The sequence below is a fragment of the Parambassis ranga genome, chromosome 3 (assembly GCF_900634625.1).
Source record: "Parambassis ranga chromosome 3, fParRan2.1, whole genome shotgun sequence".
Lineage (NCBI taxonomy): Eukaryota > Metazoa > Chordata > Actinopteri > Ambassidae > Parambassis > Parambassis ranga.
In genome coordinates, this window is record NC_041024.1 from 362554 (window position 1) to 382213 (window position 19660).

At 50.8% G+C, this 19660-nt stretch overlaps 1 protein-coding gene across 1 annotated transcript in view; it reads right to left on the reverse strand.

The window, feature by feature from the left end:
• Positions 1-9284: 9284 nt before the first annotated feature.
• The window catches only part of slc9a5 (solute carrier family 9 member A5), a 10670-nt gene continuing 294 nt past the window's right edge, over positions 9285-19660 (reverse strand). Inside the window, exons 1-16 of the mRNA XM_028401159.1 lie at positions 19552-19660; positions 17102-17404; positions 16839-17002; positions 16136-16214; positions 14666-14843; positions 14359-14579; positions 14076-14278; positions 13892-13981; positions 13452-13522; positions 12808-12934; positions 12415-12506; positions 12217-12343; positions 11997-12146; positions 10497-10566; positions 10219-10347; positions 9285-10103 (exon numbers count right to left, since the gene is read on the reverse strand). The exon at positions 19552-19660 is cut by the window's right edge and continues 294 nt beyond it. Coding sequence (XP_028256960.1) covers positions 9526-10103; positions 10219-10347; positions 10497-10566; positions 11997-12146; positions 12217-12343; positions 12415-12506; positions 12808-12934; positions 13452-13522; positions 13892-13981; positions 14076-14278; positions 14359-14579; positions 14666-14843; positions 16136-16214; positions 16839-17002; positions 17102-17404; positions 19552-19660 — 2691 coding nt within the window. The 3' untranslated portion in view covers positions 9285-9525. The remainder of the gene's footprint in view (positions 10104-10218; positions 10348-10496; positions 10567-11996; positions 12147-12216; positions 12344-12414; positions 12507-12807; positions 12935-13451; positions 13523-13891; positions 13982-14075; positions 14279-14358; positions 14580-14665; positions 14844-16135; positions 16215-16838; positions 17003-17101; positions 17405-19551) is intronic.

The window sequence follows — 19660 nt, forward strand, 5'->3', positions numbered from 1 at the left end:
ACATGTTGGTGTCCACAGCAGATCTGCAAAGCTCAGCTTAGATTTGTCCTCAGGTCAGATTATTCCCTGATCAGCCTTATAACATCCTCACACACTCGTAACACTCCACGGCCTGCAGGAGACACGCCGTCTCGCTCTGATGCAGTCACCATGGCAACTGATTAGGACAATATGTCAAACATATTAACAAGTACTATATGAGAACATGTTAATACTGTCTGTCTGGTTACTCTCGAGACGGGTTAACTGCTGGATTTACCCAGGAAGCAGACCTGCTCCTGTAGGAGGGTCACTGCTGTCTGTGCTAATGGGAGGTGGCAGGTGGTCCTCCTAACATCAGTGTCCTTTGACCTCACAGGGGCTTTAAGGATCCCAGGGGAAGTCACACCGAATGAATAAGAACCAGCTCAGTGATGAGAGGCCGTGTGTGTGTGTGTCTGTGTGTGTGTGTGTGTGTGTGTGTGTGTCTGTGTGTGTGTGTGTAGGACACAGCTGTGCTCAGCTTCACAGGGATGCTCTGCTTTGAGATGAATTCCCTGAACCTTCAGTCACCTGAGCAGCATGAACACACTCCGGCAGCCGTGAGCTGACACACACTCACACACAGTGTGTGTATATTTGAAGCACACACAGTCAACACAGCAGCTGACCCCTCCTGTCTGTCTGCACCATCACTGCAGCACACAGACATATAAAAACAGTCAGTCCACAGATTATCCAGTCAAACAGGTGGAGACGGCTCAGATCCAGAAAGATGATCGAGTTACTGGGATTAGTTTGGATTATTGAGCATTAGACGGGCTGTTAATCTATAAGATCTGCAGAGAACGAGCTCTGAAAAAAGCATCCACCAACTCCTCAGGCCGCTGTGTTATTTCAGCCATGTACATGTTCTGCAGACAGGAAGTGAGGCGGCCTCTGATTCCAATATGTAATGAACGATAAACTGGATCCATGCTGTGACGTTCCTGTGGTTACCGACATCACCCGATGACTGAGTCACATCCACTCACAGAGCAAGCACAGAGCCAGGAAACTGACTGCAGCACGTTGTGTGTTGACTGTAACAGGAATGTGAGAACCAGCCAATCAGAGGCCAGACACGGAGCTACTCAACGTTAACTCTTTATTACTGAGACTGATCCACGCAGCTCGCAGCAGCAGCTCATGATCTGCGGCTGCTGGCAGCAGCGTGTGTGTTAACAAAGATCCTCAGTTCCTCTGCCTGTCTTAGAAGTGTTAAATTACATTTGCACGCTCGTTTGTTTTCCTCTCTCTCTCTCTCTGTCTTAAAATGTGTCAAATCAACAGGTGGTTCTTATTTTTTAACTCATTGTGTGCCGTTTACGGGATGTTCTGAGCAGACCTCTGTCAGCTCGCTGTCTGCGTCGCCACGGTGCGTCACAGCGCTGCAGGGAGAGCTGTGAAGCTGCAGAACTCCGGTTCAACACTTCCACACAATTCACCACGACACTACACATGCTTACACACAACCTGCTCTCAGAGAGAGTCCGTGTTGTACGAGTGAAGTTCTTCCTTCTCACTGGCAGCACTCGCTGCAGCGCCACCATTAGTCCTCTTGTCCAGTCCTCTGGTGCCATCTCTGTCAGTTTATTTATGTGTTTCTGTCCACATGGTGGCGTTTTTAAAATTCACTGCAGCTGTCTGCAGCGGCCTGATGCGCACACACACACACACACACACATACAGGAGAGCCCACTCCCAGCAGCAGGTAGAGTGGTGTTGTTCGGCTCTGTTGCTCATGACGTGCTGGTTGGTTTGACTTCACTCCATAGACTGTGCTGAGCCATGGTAACAGGCCTACCACTGCTCATAATAAAAATACCAACATTAATATTAATAATAATAATAATAGTGTTGATGATCAGGGCCTTTAAGTGTTAAATGTTCTTTAGATTAATTAAAGTTCATTGATCTTTAAAGGGTGTTTGCATTATATGTCGTTATTATATTAGTTGAACATGGTCTCAAAACGACAGTGTTATCGATTATCTCAATAATTTCTCTTGGCATTAATCGCCCAGCAAAATCTGTTATGGTGACAGGCCTAGTACCAGACGAGGCATTTTGGCTTTTAGTGGTTGATGAAGGGAGCTGGTTCATGTGCTGCCACCATCATCTCCTCCTGTGACACTGCTGAGGAAACACACCATCTGACTGTGACCTGACAGACATGGTTGGTGATGAAGTCCTCATCAGGCTCTCTCCCCCCACCCAGGCCCTGCCCTGCAGTAAAATGGCCACCTGGACCTCTCCTCGCTCGGCCTTGAAGAGGCCTCTGTGGAGTGGATCCAGAGCTTTCATGTGCCTGCCAGTGCTCCCTGAGGGCTGCACAGAGTCCACACACTAACCTGCCGGCAGAATATATAGAGAGACCTCAAAGAGATTCATCCATCTGTGGAGCAAGTGATCCTCAGTGGTTACTAGGGGTGGAGCGTTCACTAAATCCACGCTTCGGTTCGTATCACGGTTCTGAGGTCACGGTTCTGAGGTCACGGTGTTCGGTTCAGTTCGGTTCACAATGTTGAGGTTTTTTCTACTTTTAACACTGGAAACACCAGATGAGCATAAAACACACACTATATCCTGTTTATCCAACATTCAGCATGTTTAAGAGTCAGCTCAGTGTTTCCATCATTACATCAGGTCAGGTCGTTTCTTTTTCATTTCTATATAGCAGCAGATCCTAACAGAAGACATTAAAGAACCTTTCCTATAGAACAGGTCTGCACCTGGCTCTGTATTAAACAAACTGAACAGCTCATGTTATTCATCTTATCTGCAGCGTGTCATTTCTGTCTGTGTGGTTGTGCGTTTACAATTCACCGCTGCTGTCTGTGCACAGAGGCCTGATGCACGTACACACACAGACACACACACAGACACTCCCACCGTCAGACAGAGAACGACATGCTAGTTGGATAGACTGAACTCTATGACTACACTAGGCTAAGCTAACGGTCTGTGTTTTTATTTGATTTTTGCCATTGAAATATGCTGTAACATCCCGCTCTGTGAGCACTGACGGGCCCAGCGGCAGCTTTGCACATGGTCTGACGCAGAGTGCTGTGGGTCTCTGCTCTGCTGCAGCTGAACCTGCTGCCTGAAGCTACAGACTGACCGGCTGTGAGTGTTTTGAGGCGGGGAGGAGCTCACGGCCGCTGCTTGTCGAGGACAGAAGCTGACCGCAGAATGATTTCACGTCAGGCTCCAAACGTCACCAGAGAGTCACCAGTAGCTTTAGATTAAAAACAGTTTGGAAAGCCGATAAATGTAGCGAGAGAGACGCCAAGTTACCAACACTCGTCTCCATGCTGTGGTAAAACACCTGCATTACTTGATGCACATGTCCAGAACCGAACAGAACACGCACCCCGAACAGAACACGCACCCCGAACAGAACACGTGTAGCGAACGGTTCAGATTTTTTCCTGAACCGTCCCACCCCTAGTGTTTACTGTTGGTCACATGGACGCTAGCTCATCACTTGCTAATTACTTTATTAGCTGATATTACACTGAGTACAGCTTAACTGTAATGCAGGTTCAAGCAGCTAGCTGGCTAAGCTAAGCTCAGCTTATCGCTAGCTAAGTGCTGTCAGAGTGGCTATAATTGCAATTTCCCCTCTGTGGGACTGATAAAGGATTATCTTACCTCACCACTTCTTATATAATAAGTGTGAATTTAAGTCACTGAAGTACACAACAACACTAACCACTGGTTTCTAACCGAGCAGGCAGGCGCTCTGTCAGACATTTGTAGCCTACATGTATGAAGGTTTCTGTACAGTCAGTCATGGACAGAGCAGGGCTTGATATGTGTGTCGTAACACCACAGCCTGTTGGGTCCTGTGTGTGAGGACAGGCAGGGATCATCCTGTTGGTGGGCCCGTCTGTCTAATGAGTGGGTCAGGACTGCCCAGAGCCCGGACTGACAGGCACAGCTCTGACTGACAGCACAGCTCATGGCAGAGGAATGTGAGCAGGTTTTCCACCTCGGAGAACAATTTACCAGGAGCCAATGAGGAGCCAGCCCGACCCGCAGTTAAGCCCTAACAGAATAGATTCATTCTTGGCCGGCCACCCTCTCCAAAGAAAGACAAGGACCCCCAGAGCCCCCCTCAGGGGACAGATTACAGAGGACAGTTTAACAAACTGGAAGGAGCTGTTATGTAACTCGGGGTTCAGTTTAACCGACAGCATACCCAGATCAGGCATTTCATTATGAGCACCTGCCTAACACTGAACACAGCCATGAGCTATGGAGGCCACTAGACCCCTGAAGGTGTGTATCTGGCACCAGGATGCCAGCTGCAGATCCTCCGAGTCTTGTAAGTTCCATGGACACAACAAACTGTGATGCTCTGTGTGTCCAGACACCTTTCTATCAGAACCAGCAGTAGTTTCTTCAGAACCAGCAGCCTCCACTTCCCAGGTGCATCAATAAGCCTTGGCTGCCAACGACTCTGTCGGTTCTCCACCGCTCCCTCCTTCATTCATCTACGTAGTGCAAACGTATGCAATTTCCCCATTGTGGGACTAATAAAGGTTTCTTAAGTGCTAGGATAAGTAACTTCAACAAGGTATCAAACCGAATAAACAGTTCTTCCTGACGCCGCCTGCTTGCTCAGGGTGGAGTTTCACTTAAAGACATTTTTGACTGTAAAATGTGCTGTATATAACCTTTTACTGCAGACCAGGAACACCCCACAAAGCCCGAGCAGCAGGACAGTCTGAGCTCCGATTGGCTGATTCAAGCCCACAGCCTGAAAACCTCTCTGTGACTACGCACCATGACGCTGCATACACAACACATCTGTGACTGAACAAACAGCTGAACCAACAAGAACATCAGACTCTCTGACTGTTCTTGAACACATCATGTGAACCTTGCTGCTGCCAGGCTCAAGACGGCCAATCACTGCTTTCCTCACGCAGGCTGCTTGGTACCTCGCTGTCTGAAGAACGTCCTGCCCGTAGAGCCCGACAGCAGACTGCTGAGGTATGTGCGCTCACTGAGGCTGATCCGGGCGAGGCCGTGATTCAGAGGATCAACTCTGAGCAAGAAACAACAGCTGAGGGTCAGAGCAGATGTGTCAGAGCAGGTGGGTTCCATTCCCTCTGAGGCTGAGAGTCAGCAGAGCCGCAGAGCTCTCTGTAAATCCAGGACCGACAGACAGAACCAAGCACACCACGTGTGATCTCACTGAGCAGAACCAGCCACACATACCTGCATATTCAAAGACAGCCTGCCCCCTGCTGGAGTAAATAGGGACTGAACAATCAAGGACATCAATACTGTGCCCACAGCTGAGAGCAATCAGATGTTATTGAACTAAACAGCCATCTCATAAAGGATCACCTTATCAACACCAAACTTTTTAAACTAGTTATCATAATGTGAAAGTGGTGTTATCCTGCAGGTTTACGTGACACCTGCATGTGTCTCCACTCTGACACTGACATGACAGAAAACACCACAGAAGAAGAAGATGACAGAAAGCAGCACTCTACTTGTGTGAAGTGTTTGCTGCTGACCTGGCCGGTGATCTAATGTTTTTAGCAGACAAGGTTTATGTACATATTGCTGTATGCACTGAGCTCACAGCCTCAGTGAGTGAACAGTCAGGACAGCTCGCTGCACACTTCAGGACCTGCTGCTACAGGACTGACAGAATTACAGCGCTGCAGGGAAGCTGCAGGGAACCATGTGAATCACATCCCACAGTTTTATGGAGGACTATGGAGTAGGGTTGGGCGATATTGGCAAAAAAATTAATCACGATTAATTGTGGCATTTAGCCGATAACGATTAATTTGACGATTAATTGATGACAGTTGCACTTACATGTTTTTGACTCTAAATTGGCACAGTGTTCTAGCATGATACCGACAAATCATCAGTCAAGTTAACTACTTCATTCTAACAGGCTAAGCTGGTGATTAGGCACCAACCAGCCATGGAAATATGTATTGATAATATTGAGGCACAAACTGCTTCAAAATAATAATGAAGCAAACATTTAAAGTAACTTCAAATGTTTTTATCTTAAGGTCACAAAGCATGTCAACATTAAAATTAAACAGACAAATAGACAAACAAAGTTCAGAAAAGTCATCATCAGTGATTATTTCAAGTTAAAAATGTGTCTGTGCAAATGAACCTGTGACTGGAATATGTCCCACACTAGTGCATGTTTTCACTCAGACTGTAACAGCAGCAGATGTGTGTCTGTGCAAATCAACCTACGTTACGTTCTTCCAGCGCTTCGTTTGGTCGTAAGCAGCACGATGACTAAACGTATCGCGGATTCTCAGCTGAGTGGAATTCTTTCAATATCTGCTGGAGTAGACTTCGCTGTTGTAATGTTTCCTATCTTGCTGTGGAGTCCGTAAATAAAGATCGGAGTTCATTCATTTGATACAAGCAAATATTCAGTTACTATAGCAACAACCAACGCTCCACGCTTCACCTAATGCATGTCGCGGCACTATATACAGCTGTAGTGTAGTGTTGTGGCCTCGCTGCGCTTTCTTCGGCTTTCTTCGTGCTCCGGCTTATGGTGACAGACGTTGAACTTATGTTAGGAACGTGCTGCTCCGCATCATCTAACTGAACACCGCTGCCTTCCACCATTATTGTTATTGTGGGCTCACATGTGCGCGGGTGATGGTGAGACTACGCCGCACACAAAAATGCGTCATCATGACGAGGCACTAATCGCCGTAATCGATAAGTGGCAAATATTAATCGATTACAGTTTTTCTGACGATTAATTGCACACGATACGATTTTGCACAAGCCTACTATGGAGGACTTGAAAGTTACAGCTCTGGGATACAAAAGTGTCAGTCAGACCCACAACACTGCCACGCACAACTATTATGACCCTGACAGGGTGTGAGGAAGCTTTGAGCCACTAGATGGTTCAGTGAGTCAGTGTCGTCCATCCAGAGGTGGGATCAGAGCTGTGGGTGTCTCTGGTCCAGAAGCCGTCCAGCAGCAGCCTGTGTGGTGGTCTGCTGGATCAGCTTCTAGTCCTCCACACAGAGTCTTGTCTTCACCATAAAGGCAGGCTCTGTGGGAGTGTCATGGGCCCAGCACAGTCCTGAGGCTGGAGGCAGCTCTAAGAGGCTGTGAGGGGACCTTCCAACCCTCCTGCATGGACCCCCTGCATGGACCCCCTGCTGCTGGCTCTACACCACCCAGGGCTGGTTTCTAATCCTCCTCCTCACTGCTGGAGCATGGATCCACCTCACAGATCAGCTGTCTGCTTTGGACCATATACAGATGTATACACAGCGCCCCCTTCAGTACTACATCTGAACTACAAACCTATCGAACTTTCCATGTACACACAATTAACCCTATAATGTGGCTAAGCAAACTTAATGAGCCCAGTGACCCCACACACTTAAAATGAGTGTAATGATGATGATGTGGACACAGACACCTTAACAACGTCATCACAGTCAGAACACAGCCGAGCCGTCCATAACGAGCCTAACACGCTGCGAGAACTAGCTCCACCTGCCGCCCACCGGGCTAACAGCTAACGGCTAACAGCTAACGGCTAACGGCCGGAGCGAAGGAAGAGCCACAGCCCGCAGAGTGTGTGGACACTTACCGCAGTTTGGAGGAGTCCTCGGTCGGCGGGAGGAGCCTTCGGTTCGGTCCTAGTGGATGAGCTGTCCGGTCTCCGCCTGCTACACCTGTTAGCTACACCTGTTAGCTACACCCGCTGCTGTGTTGGTTTACTCTGAGTACCGGCGGGACCGCTCAGCAGCGCCCCCTGTGGTCACAGATCAGGTCTGTGTCTGGTAAAATCATCATGTTTATTTATTGTCAATGATTACCGCAGCTGACCATGACGTTGATACTATTGATTACCATGCTGTGTTCAGTGACACAGACTTCCCAGCATGCACTGCGACAGGCAGGGAATGTCCACTGTGATGATGAATGTGATGGGTTAATGTCCCAGCAGTAAATAAACACAGGCGCTTCAGAAACACACATTTATTGAAGCCGACAGACATGTGACACAAAGACCACATCTTATGATCGCAGGCGGAGCAGCTCCTCCACCTGTCGTCAGGTACAGAGGGCCTTCCTACAAGCATGTTTCCACTGCTGCACAATGAGGCGACAACACACAGCACAGACACACACAGCAGCTGCTGCAGAGACACATTCTCCTGCTGCGTCCACGTGGCTGACGGATGCCCCTGGTTTTAAATTAAACACACGCACAGATGGACGCTGGCATGGCGGCGTGTGTGTGCAGCGGCTGCAGCTGTGTGACCAGGCTGAGTGAAAGCAGCTCTGACTTAAGGCTAAAAACATTCTTTGGCAAAACAAGAGAAGACTACAGACACACATCCTGCTGGAGGACAGACAGAGGAAGGCAGATGGACACACGTCCTAGAAATGCTCTTTGTTTTACATACTTTGGTCATTGAAAATAAACTCTGCAGCGTTACAAAATACAGCTTTACCATGAGCTAACTGAAGCTCAGGGCTAACCCCTCTGTGCAGCAGCGCCCCCTGCAGGCAGCAGCTCTTTATGATCAGTACAAGCAGGACGGTAAAATGATGAACTATTAAATATGAGAGCTCAGGCTGCAAAGAGGGGTTACAGCCTCTTAGTACTGGATGGTCCAGCAGGTACAGGTGTGTACAGACAGGGGGCGCTACAGCAGCTAACCAGGATCCATCCCCCGAAGAAAGTAGTCCCATATATCCGGTAAAAATGACAGTTACATCATCAGAGGGAACCAATGAGTGCGAAGGTCACATACAGGAAGTGAGAAAGTATCAACAGAGACACTTCCTGTCCACAGCTCCTGTAGAGGGCGCTCTGCAGACAGTCTGACTGATCAGTGATCAGTGATGTCATCAGAGGTCAGTCAGATCCAGTATTGATCATGTATCAGAGCTGAATGTAAACAGACTGATGTCCATCAAACACTAGCTAACAGCTGCTAACAGCTGCTGATTGGTCAGCTCAGATTAGGACTGATGGGACAGGAGGTCCTCCCTCCAGGAGTCCTCACTCTCTATAGGGGCTCTGCTGCTGCTCCAATCATATATATATATATATATATATATATATATATATATATATATATATATATATATATATATATATAGTTCTAGTTATAGAATGAGGATTTTATTTATTAGAAAAGATGTAAAAATCTAAAAACATGAACTATGTGCAGAATTATTGCTTTAAATCCATGAAGCTTTTGTTCGGGCTCCATTCACTCTGTCTGCAGGGCGCCCCCTGTTGGACAGGAGGTTCTCTGGTTCTGAACTTGATAATAAAATGACGTCTGTACCTTTAACGTGAAAGTTGCTGTGTCGGCTGGTGATGTCAGAGCAGCAGTGATTGGACGATCAGGTGACCTCTAACCTCCGTAGAGGTGTGTGCTAACTTCATGAACAGTCACTGGACGGATGGTGTGTGTGCACCCTGAAGCTGCTGACTGGTGGATGCTCCTACAGCTGGGTGGGTCCTCGGCTCTGTGGCTCACCGCCGCCAGGAGGGGGTGCTGCCACCAGGCTTCTCAGGTACACACAGGGATTCCTCCTCCTCTGGGAGCTGGGGCCGGGAGGCGGCGGCGGAGGTGGCAGGGACCCGGGCGGCCTCAGAGATGACATGAGAGGTTGCATCTCCTGCAACACGCCTCCTTCTTCTTCCTCCTCCTCCTCCTTCTCTGTCTTCTCTGGAAAGCAGAAGGAGCCCTGGGACAGCTGAGCTCCGATGGAGGAGGTGCTGCCCACCACGCTGCCTGGTGGCGTGTAAGATGCTGGGCGGGGCGCTCCCAGCCTGGAGAGGGCGCTGACGCGTGGATGGACGGGTTCAGCAGGGGCAGGGGGGGACGACATGCTCTCCAGGGAGGAGATGCTCTGGTTCCAGGCCTGCTGAAGGTCCACCGGGATGATCTTTGTGGCCTCCACGGACACGCATGGTGGTGGAGAGCCTACGCCGCCCTTCCATGGCAAATGGCTGTCTCCACAGGTGGGTGAGGGGTGGGCGGCCGGGGGGCTCTGTCCACCATCAAGAGCTGCAGGGACTGAAGGAGTAAAGGATTAGACACACGCTGCCCCCTGCAGGCCGGATTTATAGCTCTTACAGTATTTATGGTTGAGGATTGTCTCCATGGCAACGGAGCAGTCTCCCTGTTTCACCTGATTTGGGGCGTTCTTTCGGTGTCTCGGCTTTGCGAGCAACAAAGGTGATGCCGACATCTTCGTCCTTCTCTGCTTCTGAGTGCTCGGCCTTTTCCTCCTCCGACTCCACAGGAACCACCACGGGATCTGAGCACACACACACACAGGCTGAGCTAAGCTAAGCTAAGCTAAGCTAAGCTAAGTGGCTGTACAGGACTGAAGTGTGAGGACGTCTGTGTGAATGGATCACTGATCAGGGTTATCAGATGATGGACCTGCGGCCCTCCTGCTGTTACCTTTGTCCTGCCAGCTGACGTTGCGCCTGGGTTTGTCACCGCCCTCCTCTTTGGCGTCAGATCCTCGTCGCTGTAAAAAGCAGGACATAATAAAGTTTGTAATATTAAAAACCGATGTTAGGGATGTTGGAGCATTTTCATAAAGGTCTAAAATGTCCTGGTCTAAAATGTCCTGGTCTAAAATGTCCTGGTCTGGTCTGTGTGCACCCTCTTTTCTTCTATGCGATTATTAAACCTGTGCATTCTGGAAGAAACATCCGCACAAATCACCAGCAGGGGGCGTCTGACCGTCACAGATTCACCCTGCTGCAAAACACAAAACCCAGAACCAGAACCAGAAAAACCACTAAAAACCAGTCTAACCTGGTCTAAATGCAGCTGGTTAAAACAAGTCCAGACCAGAGTAGCACCAGGCTACATCCAGCTTAGGACCAGTCTCCATTCAGGGGATTGTTGTATTGTGTCGGAGGGTGTGTGTGTCAGCGGTGTGTGTGTGTGTGTGTCTGTGTGTGTGTCAGCGGTGTGTGTGTGTGTGTGTTGTCTGTGTGCGTGTCAGCGGTGTGTGTGTGTCTGTGTGTGTGTCAGCGGTGTGTGTGTCTGTGTGCGTGTCAGCGGTGTGTGTGTGTGTGTGTCTGTGTGTGTGTCAGCGGTGTGTGTGTCTGTGTGTTGTCTGTGTGTGTGTGTGTCCATGTGTGTGTCTCCATGTGTGTGTCTGTGTGTGTGTGTCAGCGGTGTGTGTTGTCTGTGTGTGTGTGTGTGTGTGTTGTCTGTGTGTGTGTGTGTCCGCGGTGTGTGTGTGTCTGTGTGTTGTCTGTGTGTGTGTCCACGGTGTGTGTGTGTGTCTGTGTGTGTGTGTGTGTTGTCTGTGTGTGTGTGTGTGTCCGTGGTGTGTGTGTGTGTGTGTGTGTGTTTGTTGTCTGTGTGTGTGTCTGTGTGTGTCTGTGTGTGTCTGTGTCTGTGTGTGTGTCTGTGTGTTGTCTGTGTGTGTGTCTGTGTGTGTCTGTGTCTGTGTGTGTGTCTGTGTGTTGTCTGTGTGTGTGTGTGTTGTCTGTGTGTGTGTGTGTGTGTGTGTCTGTGTGTGTCTGTGTTGTCTGTGTGTGTGTGTGTGTGTGTCTGTGTGTGTCTGTGTGTGTGTCTGTGTGTCTGTGTGTGTTGTCTGTGTGTGTCGGTGTGTGTCTGTCTGTGTGTGTCTGTGTGTGTGTCTGTGTGTTGTCTGTGTGTGTGTGTGTTGTCTGTGTGTGTGTCTGTGTGTGTGTGTGTCTGTGTGTGTCTGTGTGTGTGTCTGTGTGTGTCTGTGTGTGTGTCTGTGTGTCTGTGTGTGTTGTCTGTGTGTGTCGGTGTGTGTCTGTCTGTGTGTGTCTGTGTGTGTGTCTGTGTGTGTGTCTGTGTGTGTCTGTCTGTCTGTCTGTGTGTGTCTGTGTGTGTGTCTGTGTGTGTCTGTGTGTGTGTCTGTGTGTGTCTGTGTGTGTGTCTGTGTGTGTCTGTGTGTGTCCTCCTGACCTTCTTCAGGCTGCGCTCCTTCTTGTGCCGCTTGTGTCGGGTGGACTTGAAGGTCTCCATGCGGCTCCTCATGTTCCTCTGGAACACCTCGCGGTCCTGACGCTCCTGCTCCCCCAGAGGCATGAAGTGTCGGCTGTAGTGGGACTGGTACTGAACACACACACACACACATCAGAACACACACTCTTTTGGGACCTGTGGAACCTGCAGTGGGTCGTACCCGTCTGCGGGGTTTGTAGAGGTTTCCGGCGAGGACGTGGTGTGTCTCCATGTCCTCCTCCACTTTGGCTCCAGGGACATTATCGATGACCTGCAGGTCCAGACACACCCCGCTGCCATTCTCTCGCCTGGAACACACACACAGGCTCAGAACATCCTGCACTGTCTGTGATTGGAGGCTGGTGGTCATGTGACTCACAGGTAGTTGGTGACATTGGTGACTTCAGGAAAGGACGCTCTGCTGGCCATCGAGGGCAGAGACAGTCTGGCTGACGTCAGGACGTTGCCGCCCTGCGCACAAACACACACAGCTCAGGTAAAGGTGAGGTGTGCCCTCAGCACCTCCATCCAACCACATCCGTTCAGTCACAGCGCCCTCTGGTGTTCGCAGTGATGATGATGAGAGCTAACATGAGGTCCACTGAGGAATAGAGGCAGCGTGACAGGGAGACAACACCTCTCTGCTCCAGGTGAAGTAGAAGACAAACTCCTGCCTACATCTCCCATCATCCCCCACACCCCCCCAGTACCTGGTCGATGACACTGATGGCGTCCCTGATGTTCCCATCATCCCCCTCACCCCCCCCAGTACCTGGTCGATGACACTGATGGCGTCCCTGATGTTGATCTTCTGATAGGCCTCCCACAGCTCGCTCTTCCTGTACACAGACTTCCTGAGCAGCAGCTTACTCAGGTAGTTCTTATCAAACTGCTCCCACCTGGACACACACAACCAGAGACACACACAGACAGACACACAACCAGAGACACACACACAACCAGAGACACACACAGACACACACAGAGACACACAACCAGAGACACACACACACACAGAGACACACACACAACCAGAGACACACACAGACACACAATCAGAGACACACACAGACACACAACCAGAGACACACACAGACACACACAGAGACACACACAGAGACACACAACCAGAGACACACACACAACCAGAGACACACACAGACACACACAGAGACACACAACCAGAGACACACACACACACAGAGACACACACACAACCAGAGACACACACAGACACACAATCAGAGACACACACAGACACACAACCAGAGACACACACAGACACACACAGAGACACACAACCAGAGACACACACACACACAGAGACACACACACAACCAGAGACACACACAGACACACACAGGTGTAAGGGTATGTATGTTGTTGTTGTGGCATGGTGACATCAGAAGGACTCACTTGTCCCTCCAGTGGTGATACCCCTGCAGTCCTGCAATGTCCTCCACTGCAGTCAGGATGTGGTCAAAGGCCTAACACACACACACACAAACACACACACACAAACATACACACAGACACACACATGGAGACACACACACGGACACACAGACACACACAGACACATGGACGCACACACAGACACATGGAGACACAGACACAGACACACACACACAGACACACACAGACACATGGAGACACACACAGACACACACACGACACACACACACAGACACACACACACAGACACACACAGACACACACACACAGACACACACACACACACACACAGACACACAGACACAGACACAGACACACACAGACACACACAGACTCGCGGTCAGACTGTGTCATATAGTCTACAGCAGTCTACAGCAGTACAGTAGAAGAAGGCTGGTCACCCTCTCGTGGATCTCCTCATTGATGGTGGGCTTCCTGTTGGTGGATCGAGGGACTTTGAGCCACTTCACCAGCGGTTTGATGGTCAGACCCTGATGAAGACGACAAGGTCACATTTAAGTGGCTGATGTCACTTCCTGTCTGTCCTTCACCCGCTTCAAGGAGCAGCTCGTGAACACCTCCTACCTGGAACATGACGGTGAAGAAGACGACCACAATCGTCGTGGCGACAAAGTAGTCCTTCGCTTTGACCTGCTCACCATCCAGAAGCACCACCAAAGCAAATGCTACTGCTCCCCGCAGACCACCGTATGACATCACTACCTGGTCGATCTTCTCCAGTGGAATCAGCCGGAAGCGGTTCAGGACCCAGGTCTGACCGATCACACCTGGAGAGCAGCAGACAAAGAGTCGGACCTCTGTGAGCAGGGGGCATCATACCAAAGTGGGGGGGGGGGGTTACACTGACCCATAGCTCTGAAGACAAAGATGAAGACGAGGGTGCAGGACACCAGGCCTGTGTCCCAGGCCCATTTGGACTTGTCCACAGCAGAAATCCCCAGGAAAATGAAGATGATGGTCTCTGCAATGCTGGCTAGGGTCTTCATTGTGTATTTCACTGTGGTCCGAGACTTCTGGGAAATGTTGGCCTCCACGTACTTATTGGCTCCGATGCCACAGAAGGTCATCCTGAGGATACAGGGGGCGGGGCGGGAGGGACACTGTGATACTTAAGAACACAACAGCCACTGGTCACAGGGAGTGGACAGACTCACGATAAGATGGCCGACAATGAGAAGAGCTCAGCTGTCAGGTACGCCAGGTAGACCAGCAGGAAGACGAAGAGCGGCTCAATGATCCGAACCTTCTTTGTGAAGCGAGTGATGAAGCCGAGAATGACGGCAAAGACCAAACCAACCAGAGTCCCCCCGATACTGACGATGAGGAAGGAGGCTGAGGAGGAGGACGAAGAGGAGGGGGGGCGAGGAAGAGGGGAGGGGAGAGACAGATGGAGTAGCAGTGAGTTCCAGAAGTTGTCCTCTCCTCGGTGTCTCTGTGTGTGTCTCTGTGTGTCTCTGTGTGTGTGTGTCTGTCTCTGTGTCTGTGTGTCTCTGTGTGTCTCTGTGTCTGTGTGTCTCTGTGTCTGTCTCTGTGTCTGTCTCTGTGTGTCTCTGTGTGTCTCTGTGTGTGTCTCTGTGTGTGTGTTTCTGTGTGTGTCTCTGTGTGTGTGTGTCTGTCTCTGTGTCTGTGTGTGTCTCTGTGTGTGTCTCTGTGTGTGTGTGTCTGTCTCTGTGTCTGTGTGTGTCTCTGTGTGTGTCTCTGTGTCTGTGTTTCTGTGTGTGTCTCTGTGTGTTTGTGTCTGTCTCTGTGTCTGTCTCTGTGTGTGTCTGTGTGTGTGTCTCTGTGTGTGTCTCTGTGTGTCTCTGTGTGTGTCTGTGTGTGTCTCTGTGTGTGTCTCTGTGTGTGTGTGTCTCTGTGTGTCTCTGTGTGTCTCTGTGTGTGTCTGTGTGTGTCTCTGTGTGTGTGTGTCTCTGTGTCTGTCTCTGTGTCTGTCTCTGTGTCTGTGTGTCTCTGTGTGTCTCTGTGTGTGTCTCTGTGTGTGTGTTTCTGTGTGTGTCTCTGTGTGTGTGTGTCTGTCTCTGTGTCTGTGTGTCTCTGTGTGTCTCTGTGTCTGTGTGTCTCTGTGTCTGTCTCTGTGTCTGTCTCTGTGTCTGTGTGTCTCTGTGTGTGTGTGTCTGTCTCTGTGTCTGCGTGTGTCTCTGTGTGTGTGTTTCTGTGTGTGTCTCTGTGTGTGTGTGTCTGTCTCTGTGTCTGTCTCTGTGTGTGTCTGTGTGTGTGTCTCTGTGTGTCTCTGTGTGTGTCTCTGTGTGTGTCTCTGTGTCTGTGTTTCTGTGTGTGTCTCTGTGTGTGTGTGTCTGTCTCTGTGTCTGTCTCTGTGTGTGTCTGTGTGTGTGTCTCTGTGTGTCTCTGTGTGTGTCTCTGTGTGTCTCTGTGTGTGTCTCTGTGTGTCTCTGTGTGTGTCTCTGTGTGTGTGTGTCTCTGTGTGTCTCTGTGTGTCTCTGTGTGTGTCTGTGTGTGTCTCTGTGTGTGTCTCTGTGTGTGTGTGTCTCTGTGTGTCTCTGTGTGTGTCTGTGTCTGTCTCTGTGTCTGTGTGTGTCTCTGTGTGTCTCTGTGTGTGTCTCTGTGTGTCTCTGTGTGTGTCTCTGTGTGTCTCTGTGTGTCTCTGTGTGTGTCTGTGGACTCACCGATTCCTTTGAAGTAGTCGGCCGTCTGGACGTTTTCTGGTCCGACCTCCACAAAGGAAATGTAGACTTTATATAACACCTGCAGGACAGAGACATGCGTCAGAGCCTGTCCACTTCCTGTCCACAGGTCATGTAGAGGGCGCTCTGTAGACAGTCTGACGGTCCTCTGGTCTTTCTGACAGCTGAAGCCGAGTTAGCCCATAAAACACTAGCATGCTGCTAACGGCTGCTGATTGGTCAGCTCAGAATGGGGCAGTAACACTGGTGCTGCTGTGAGTCGCTGGTAAACCCAGAGTTTTCCCACGCGCTCTGTTTTTCTTCTGGGATTAGTTCAGAGTGCTGCTGAGGATTAAAGCTGCTCCATTAATCAGCTGATTAATCTCTGACCTGTTACTGAGTGAACCCGGAGCTCTGTGGTCCATCCTGACCGTCCCTGCAAACACACACTGACCCTCCACTGCTGACACACAACGACACACACACACAGGTCATTCTCCACATTATAAGCCTCTGTTGCCGTAGCAACACAGAAACAGGATGCTGTGTGTGTGCCTCTTCCTGTGTCATGTGTTCCTGTTGTTTAACATGTGTTGTGAGGACTCCATAATGTAAATATAATGTGGTCACTGCCTGTCTTCCGTCCCCCTAACCGCCGCCAATCAGCATCGAGCCCCGCCCCAGGCGCTGTGCGTGTGTGTCTCACCACGGTGACGGCATCGTTCAGCAGCGACTCTCCGAACACAATGATGAAGAGCATTTCATTAACATGAACCTCCTCAAAGACCGCCAGCACCGCCACAGGGTCCACGGCCGAGATCAGTGCGCCGAACAACAGGAAGTCCATCAGGTCGGCCTGCACGCGCTCATCTACACACACACAATAATCAATCAATGAGGTAACAGTGGATACAATAACAAAGCCCCTGACCTTTGACCTGGTCCCTGACCTTTGACCCCGTCACTGACCTATGACCCCGAGCAGCTTGGCGGCGTACAGGCAGAAGCCGGTGCAGAAGGCGTTCCACAGCGTCCCGACCACAGCGTAGGTCAGGATGGCGCCCAGGTTGTCGAAGAAGAGACGCGCCGGCATGAAGTATCCGGCGTCGCCCACAATGGTCGGCAGCAGGAAGAGGAAAAAGAGGGCGGGGTCCAGCTGGTACAGCTGCTTCTTATTGGCTATGAGGACAATGCCGCCCAGAACCAGACCCAGCAGGATCAGCATGCAGCTCTCAGGAACCACAGTGGTGAACCGCTGAGAGAAATGGAACACTGCGGGGAGAGAGGGAGCAGTCAGATAAATGGAACCAGACCTCCTCCAAGTCCTCTTCCTGTTCTACAGCACCTGCTCGCTCTGACCGGTGCTGAGTCATGATTCATCTTTCAGGGTCAGGAGACTGGAGAAGTGATGAGTCATATCATCTCTCTGCTCTGATTGGTCCATATGTTTCAGATGCTGTGTGTGTGCGCGTTGTGTTTGTGTGGCCTTGGACACACAGACACACACATGAGGGATGCACCTCATAAATCACCACAATGAACAAACATCAAAGGACCGCCTGTTTCCACCATGATTCATTTAGAGAGAGCTCTGCTGCTCCAACCAGACACAGGATGTCAGGGGCCCCATCCTGCCAGGGGCCCCATCCTGTCAGGGGCCTCAGCCTGTCAGGGGCCCCTGAACTACAGGAGCCTCAGCCTGTCAGGGGCCCCTGAATTACAGGAGCCTCAGCCTGTCAGGGGCCCCAGCCTGTCAGGAGCCCCTGAATTACAGGAGCCTCAGTCTGTCAGGAGCCTCAGCCTGTCAGGAGCCCCTGAATTACAGGAGCCTCAGTCTGTCAGGGGCCCCATCCTGCCAGGGGCCCCAGCCTGTCAGGAGCCTCAGTCTGTCAGGGGCCCCTGAATTACAGGAGCCTCAGTCTGTCAGGAGCCTCAGCCTGTCAGGAGCCCCATCCTGTCAGGGGCCCCATCCTGCCAGGGGCCCCAGCCTGTCAGGAGCCTCAGTCTGTCAGGGGCCCCTGAATTACAGGAGCCTCAGCCTGACAGGAGCCTCAGCCTGTCAGGGGCCCCAGTCTGTCAGGAGCCTCAGCCTGTCAGGGGCCCCAGCTAGTCAGGGGCCCCAGCCTGTCAGGGGCCTCAGCCTGTCAGGGGCCCCAGTCTGTCAGGGGCCTCAGCCTGACAGGAGCCTCAGCCTGTCAGGGCCGATATATTGCTGATTTCATGTGATCACAAAATCAGGAAAAACTGGAGGGACAGTTAAACTACACCAGGAAGCTAACAAGCTAGCATTAGCATTCAGAGGCCATTGAACAGCTGAGTGAATCAGTTTGAACACAGTAAATATTCTGAGTCTAAAACCTCCCACACACCACATGGAGAGAACAGCAGCATGGAGGACAACATGAAGCTCAGGCATGTCCAGACCAACTGCAACACTGATTCATCTGCAACACACACACACAGTGTGGGTCTGTGTGTCTGCTGCTCTTTTCTAAGAGGGACTATTTCCAGCAGCGGAGGGATCCACACTGAGACAGACGCACTGTGTGTGTTGAGCAGACATGCTGCTGTGAACAGACATCTGGATTCAGACAGGCGCACTGTGTGTGTGTGTCTGAGCAGCATGTATACAGCAGGTTATTGTCCGGCAGCGTGACTCACCAGCGTGTGTGTGTCTTTGTGTGTCTGTCTGTAAGCAAACAGTGTGTTGCTGGGACAGATCCATTCAGATGACTGGGATCATCAGATCATCATATTTAATCATTACCTTTTATTAATGTCATCAATCATTAACCGTGTACAGGCTGAAGTCGCTGCTTCATCAGGACACGTCTCTGTCACTCAGTCTGTTTCCATGCCAACCAGAAACCTCACAAACCTACAGAGCTGAAGCAGGCCGCTGGAGCTGTTGGAGTCCTTGAACAAGTCCAGCTGCCCCGCTTCAAGCTCCAAGGAACGACCTGAAGGACGGAGGGTCTTCACCCACATAATGACACCCAGAGGTCTGAGATCACCTGCAGCCCTGTGAGACAGATCCCCTCATCATCTAACCCCAGGAGGAGATGAGGCGCCTCCTGTCCTGTGTGTCCCTGCAGGGCCACACAGGTAAGAGGACAGCGTCTTCATCCTGCTGACAGGTGAGGACAGGACCACGGCAGGCTGTGCTCTGTAACACACACAGGCCTGTCCCCCACAGGGGACACTGGACACATCCTCCCAGAGACCAAACCCTCTTCCACAGCAGGCCCCTGTTCTCCAGAACGGCTGATTTCAGGCGGAGCCTCACAATCAAAAACACTTCTCACATGTCGCTGGTTTGTCGATGAACTGATCAATAATCAATGAAAATAATCACACTGTTCAATCAGGAGCCCAACAGTAACCGCTCCACACACACACACACACACACACACACTTACGGATCTTAGCCACGCTGGCCACCAGTAGCCAGATGGCGATGATGTATGGAGTCTGGACGTAGCTCCACTCCCACTGGACCACCCGGTACCCGCCGCCGTGATGCTCCCC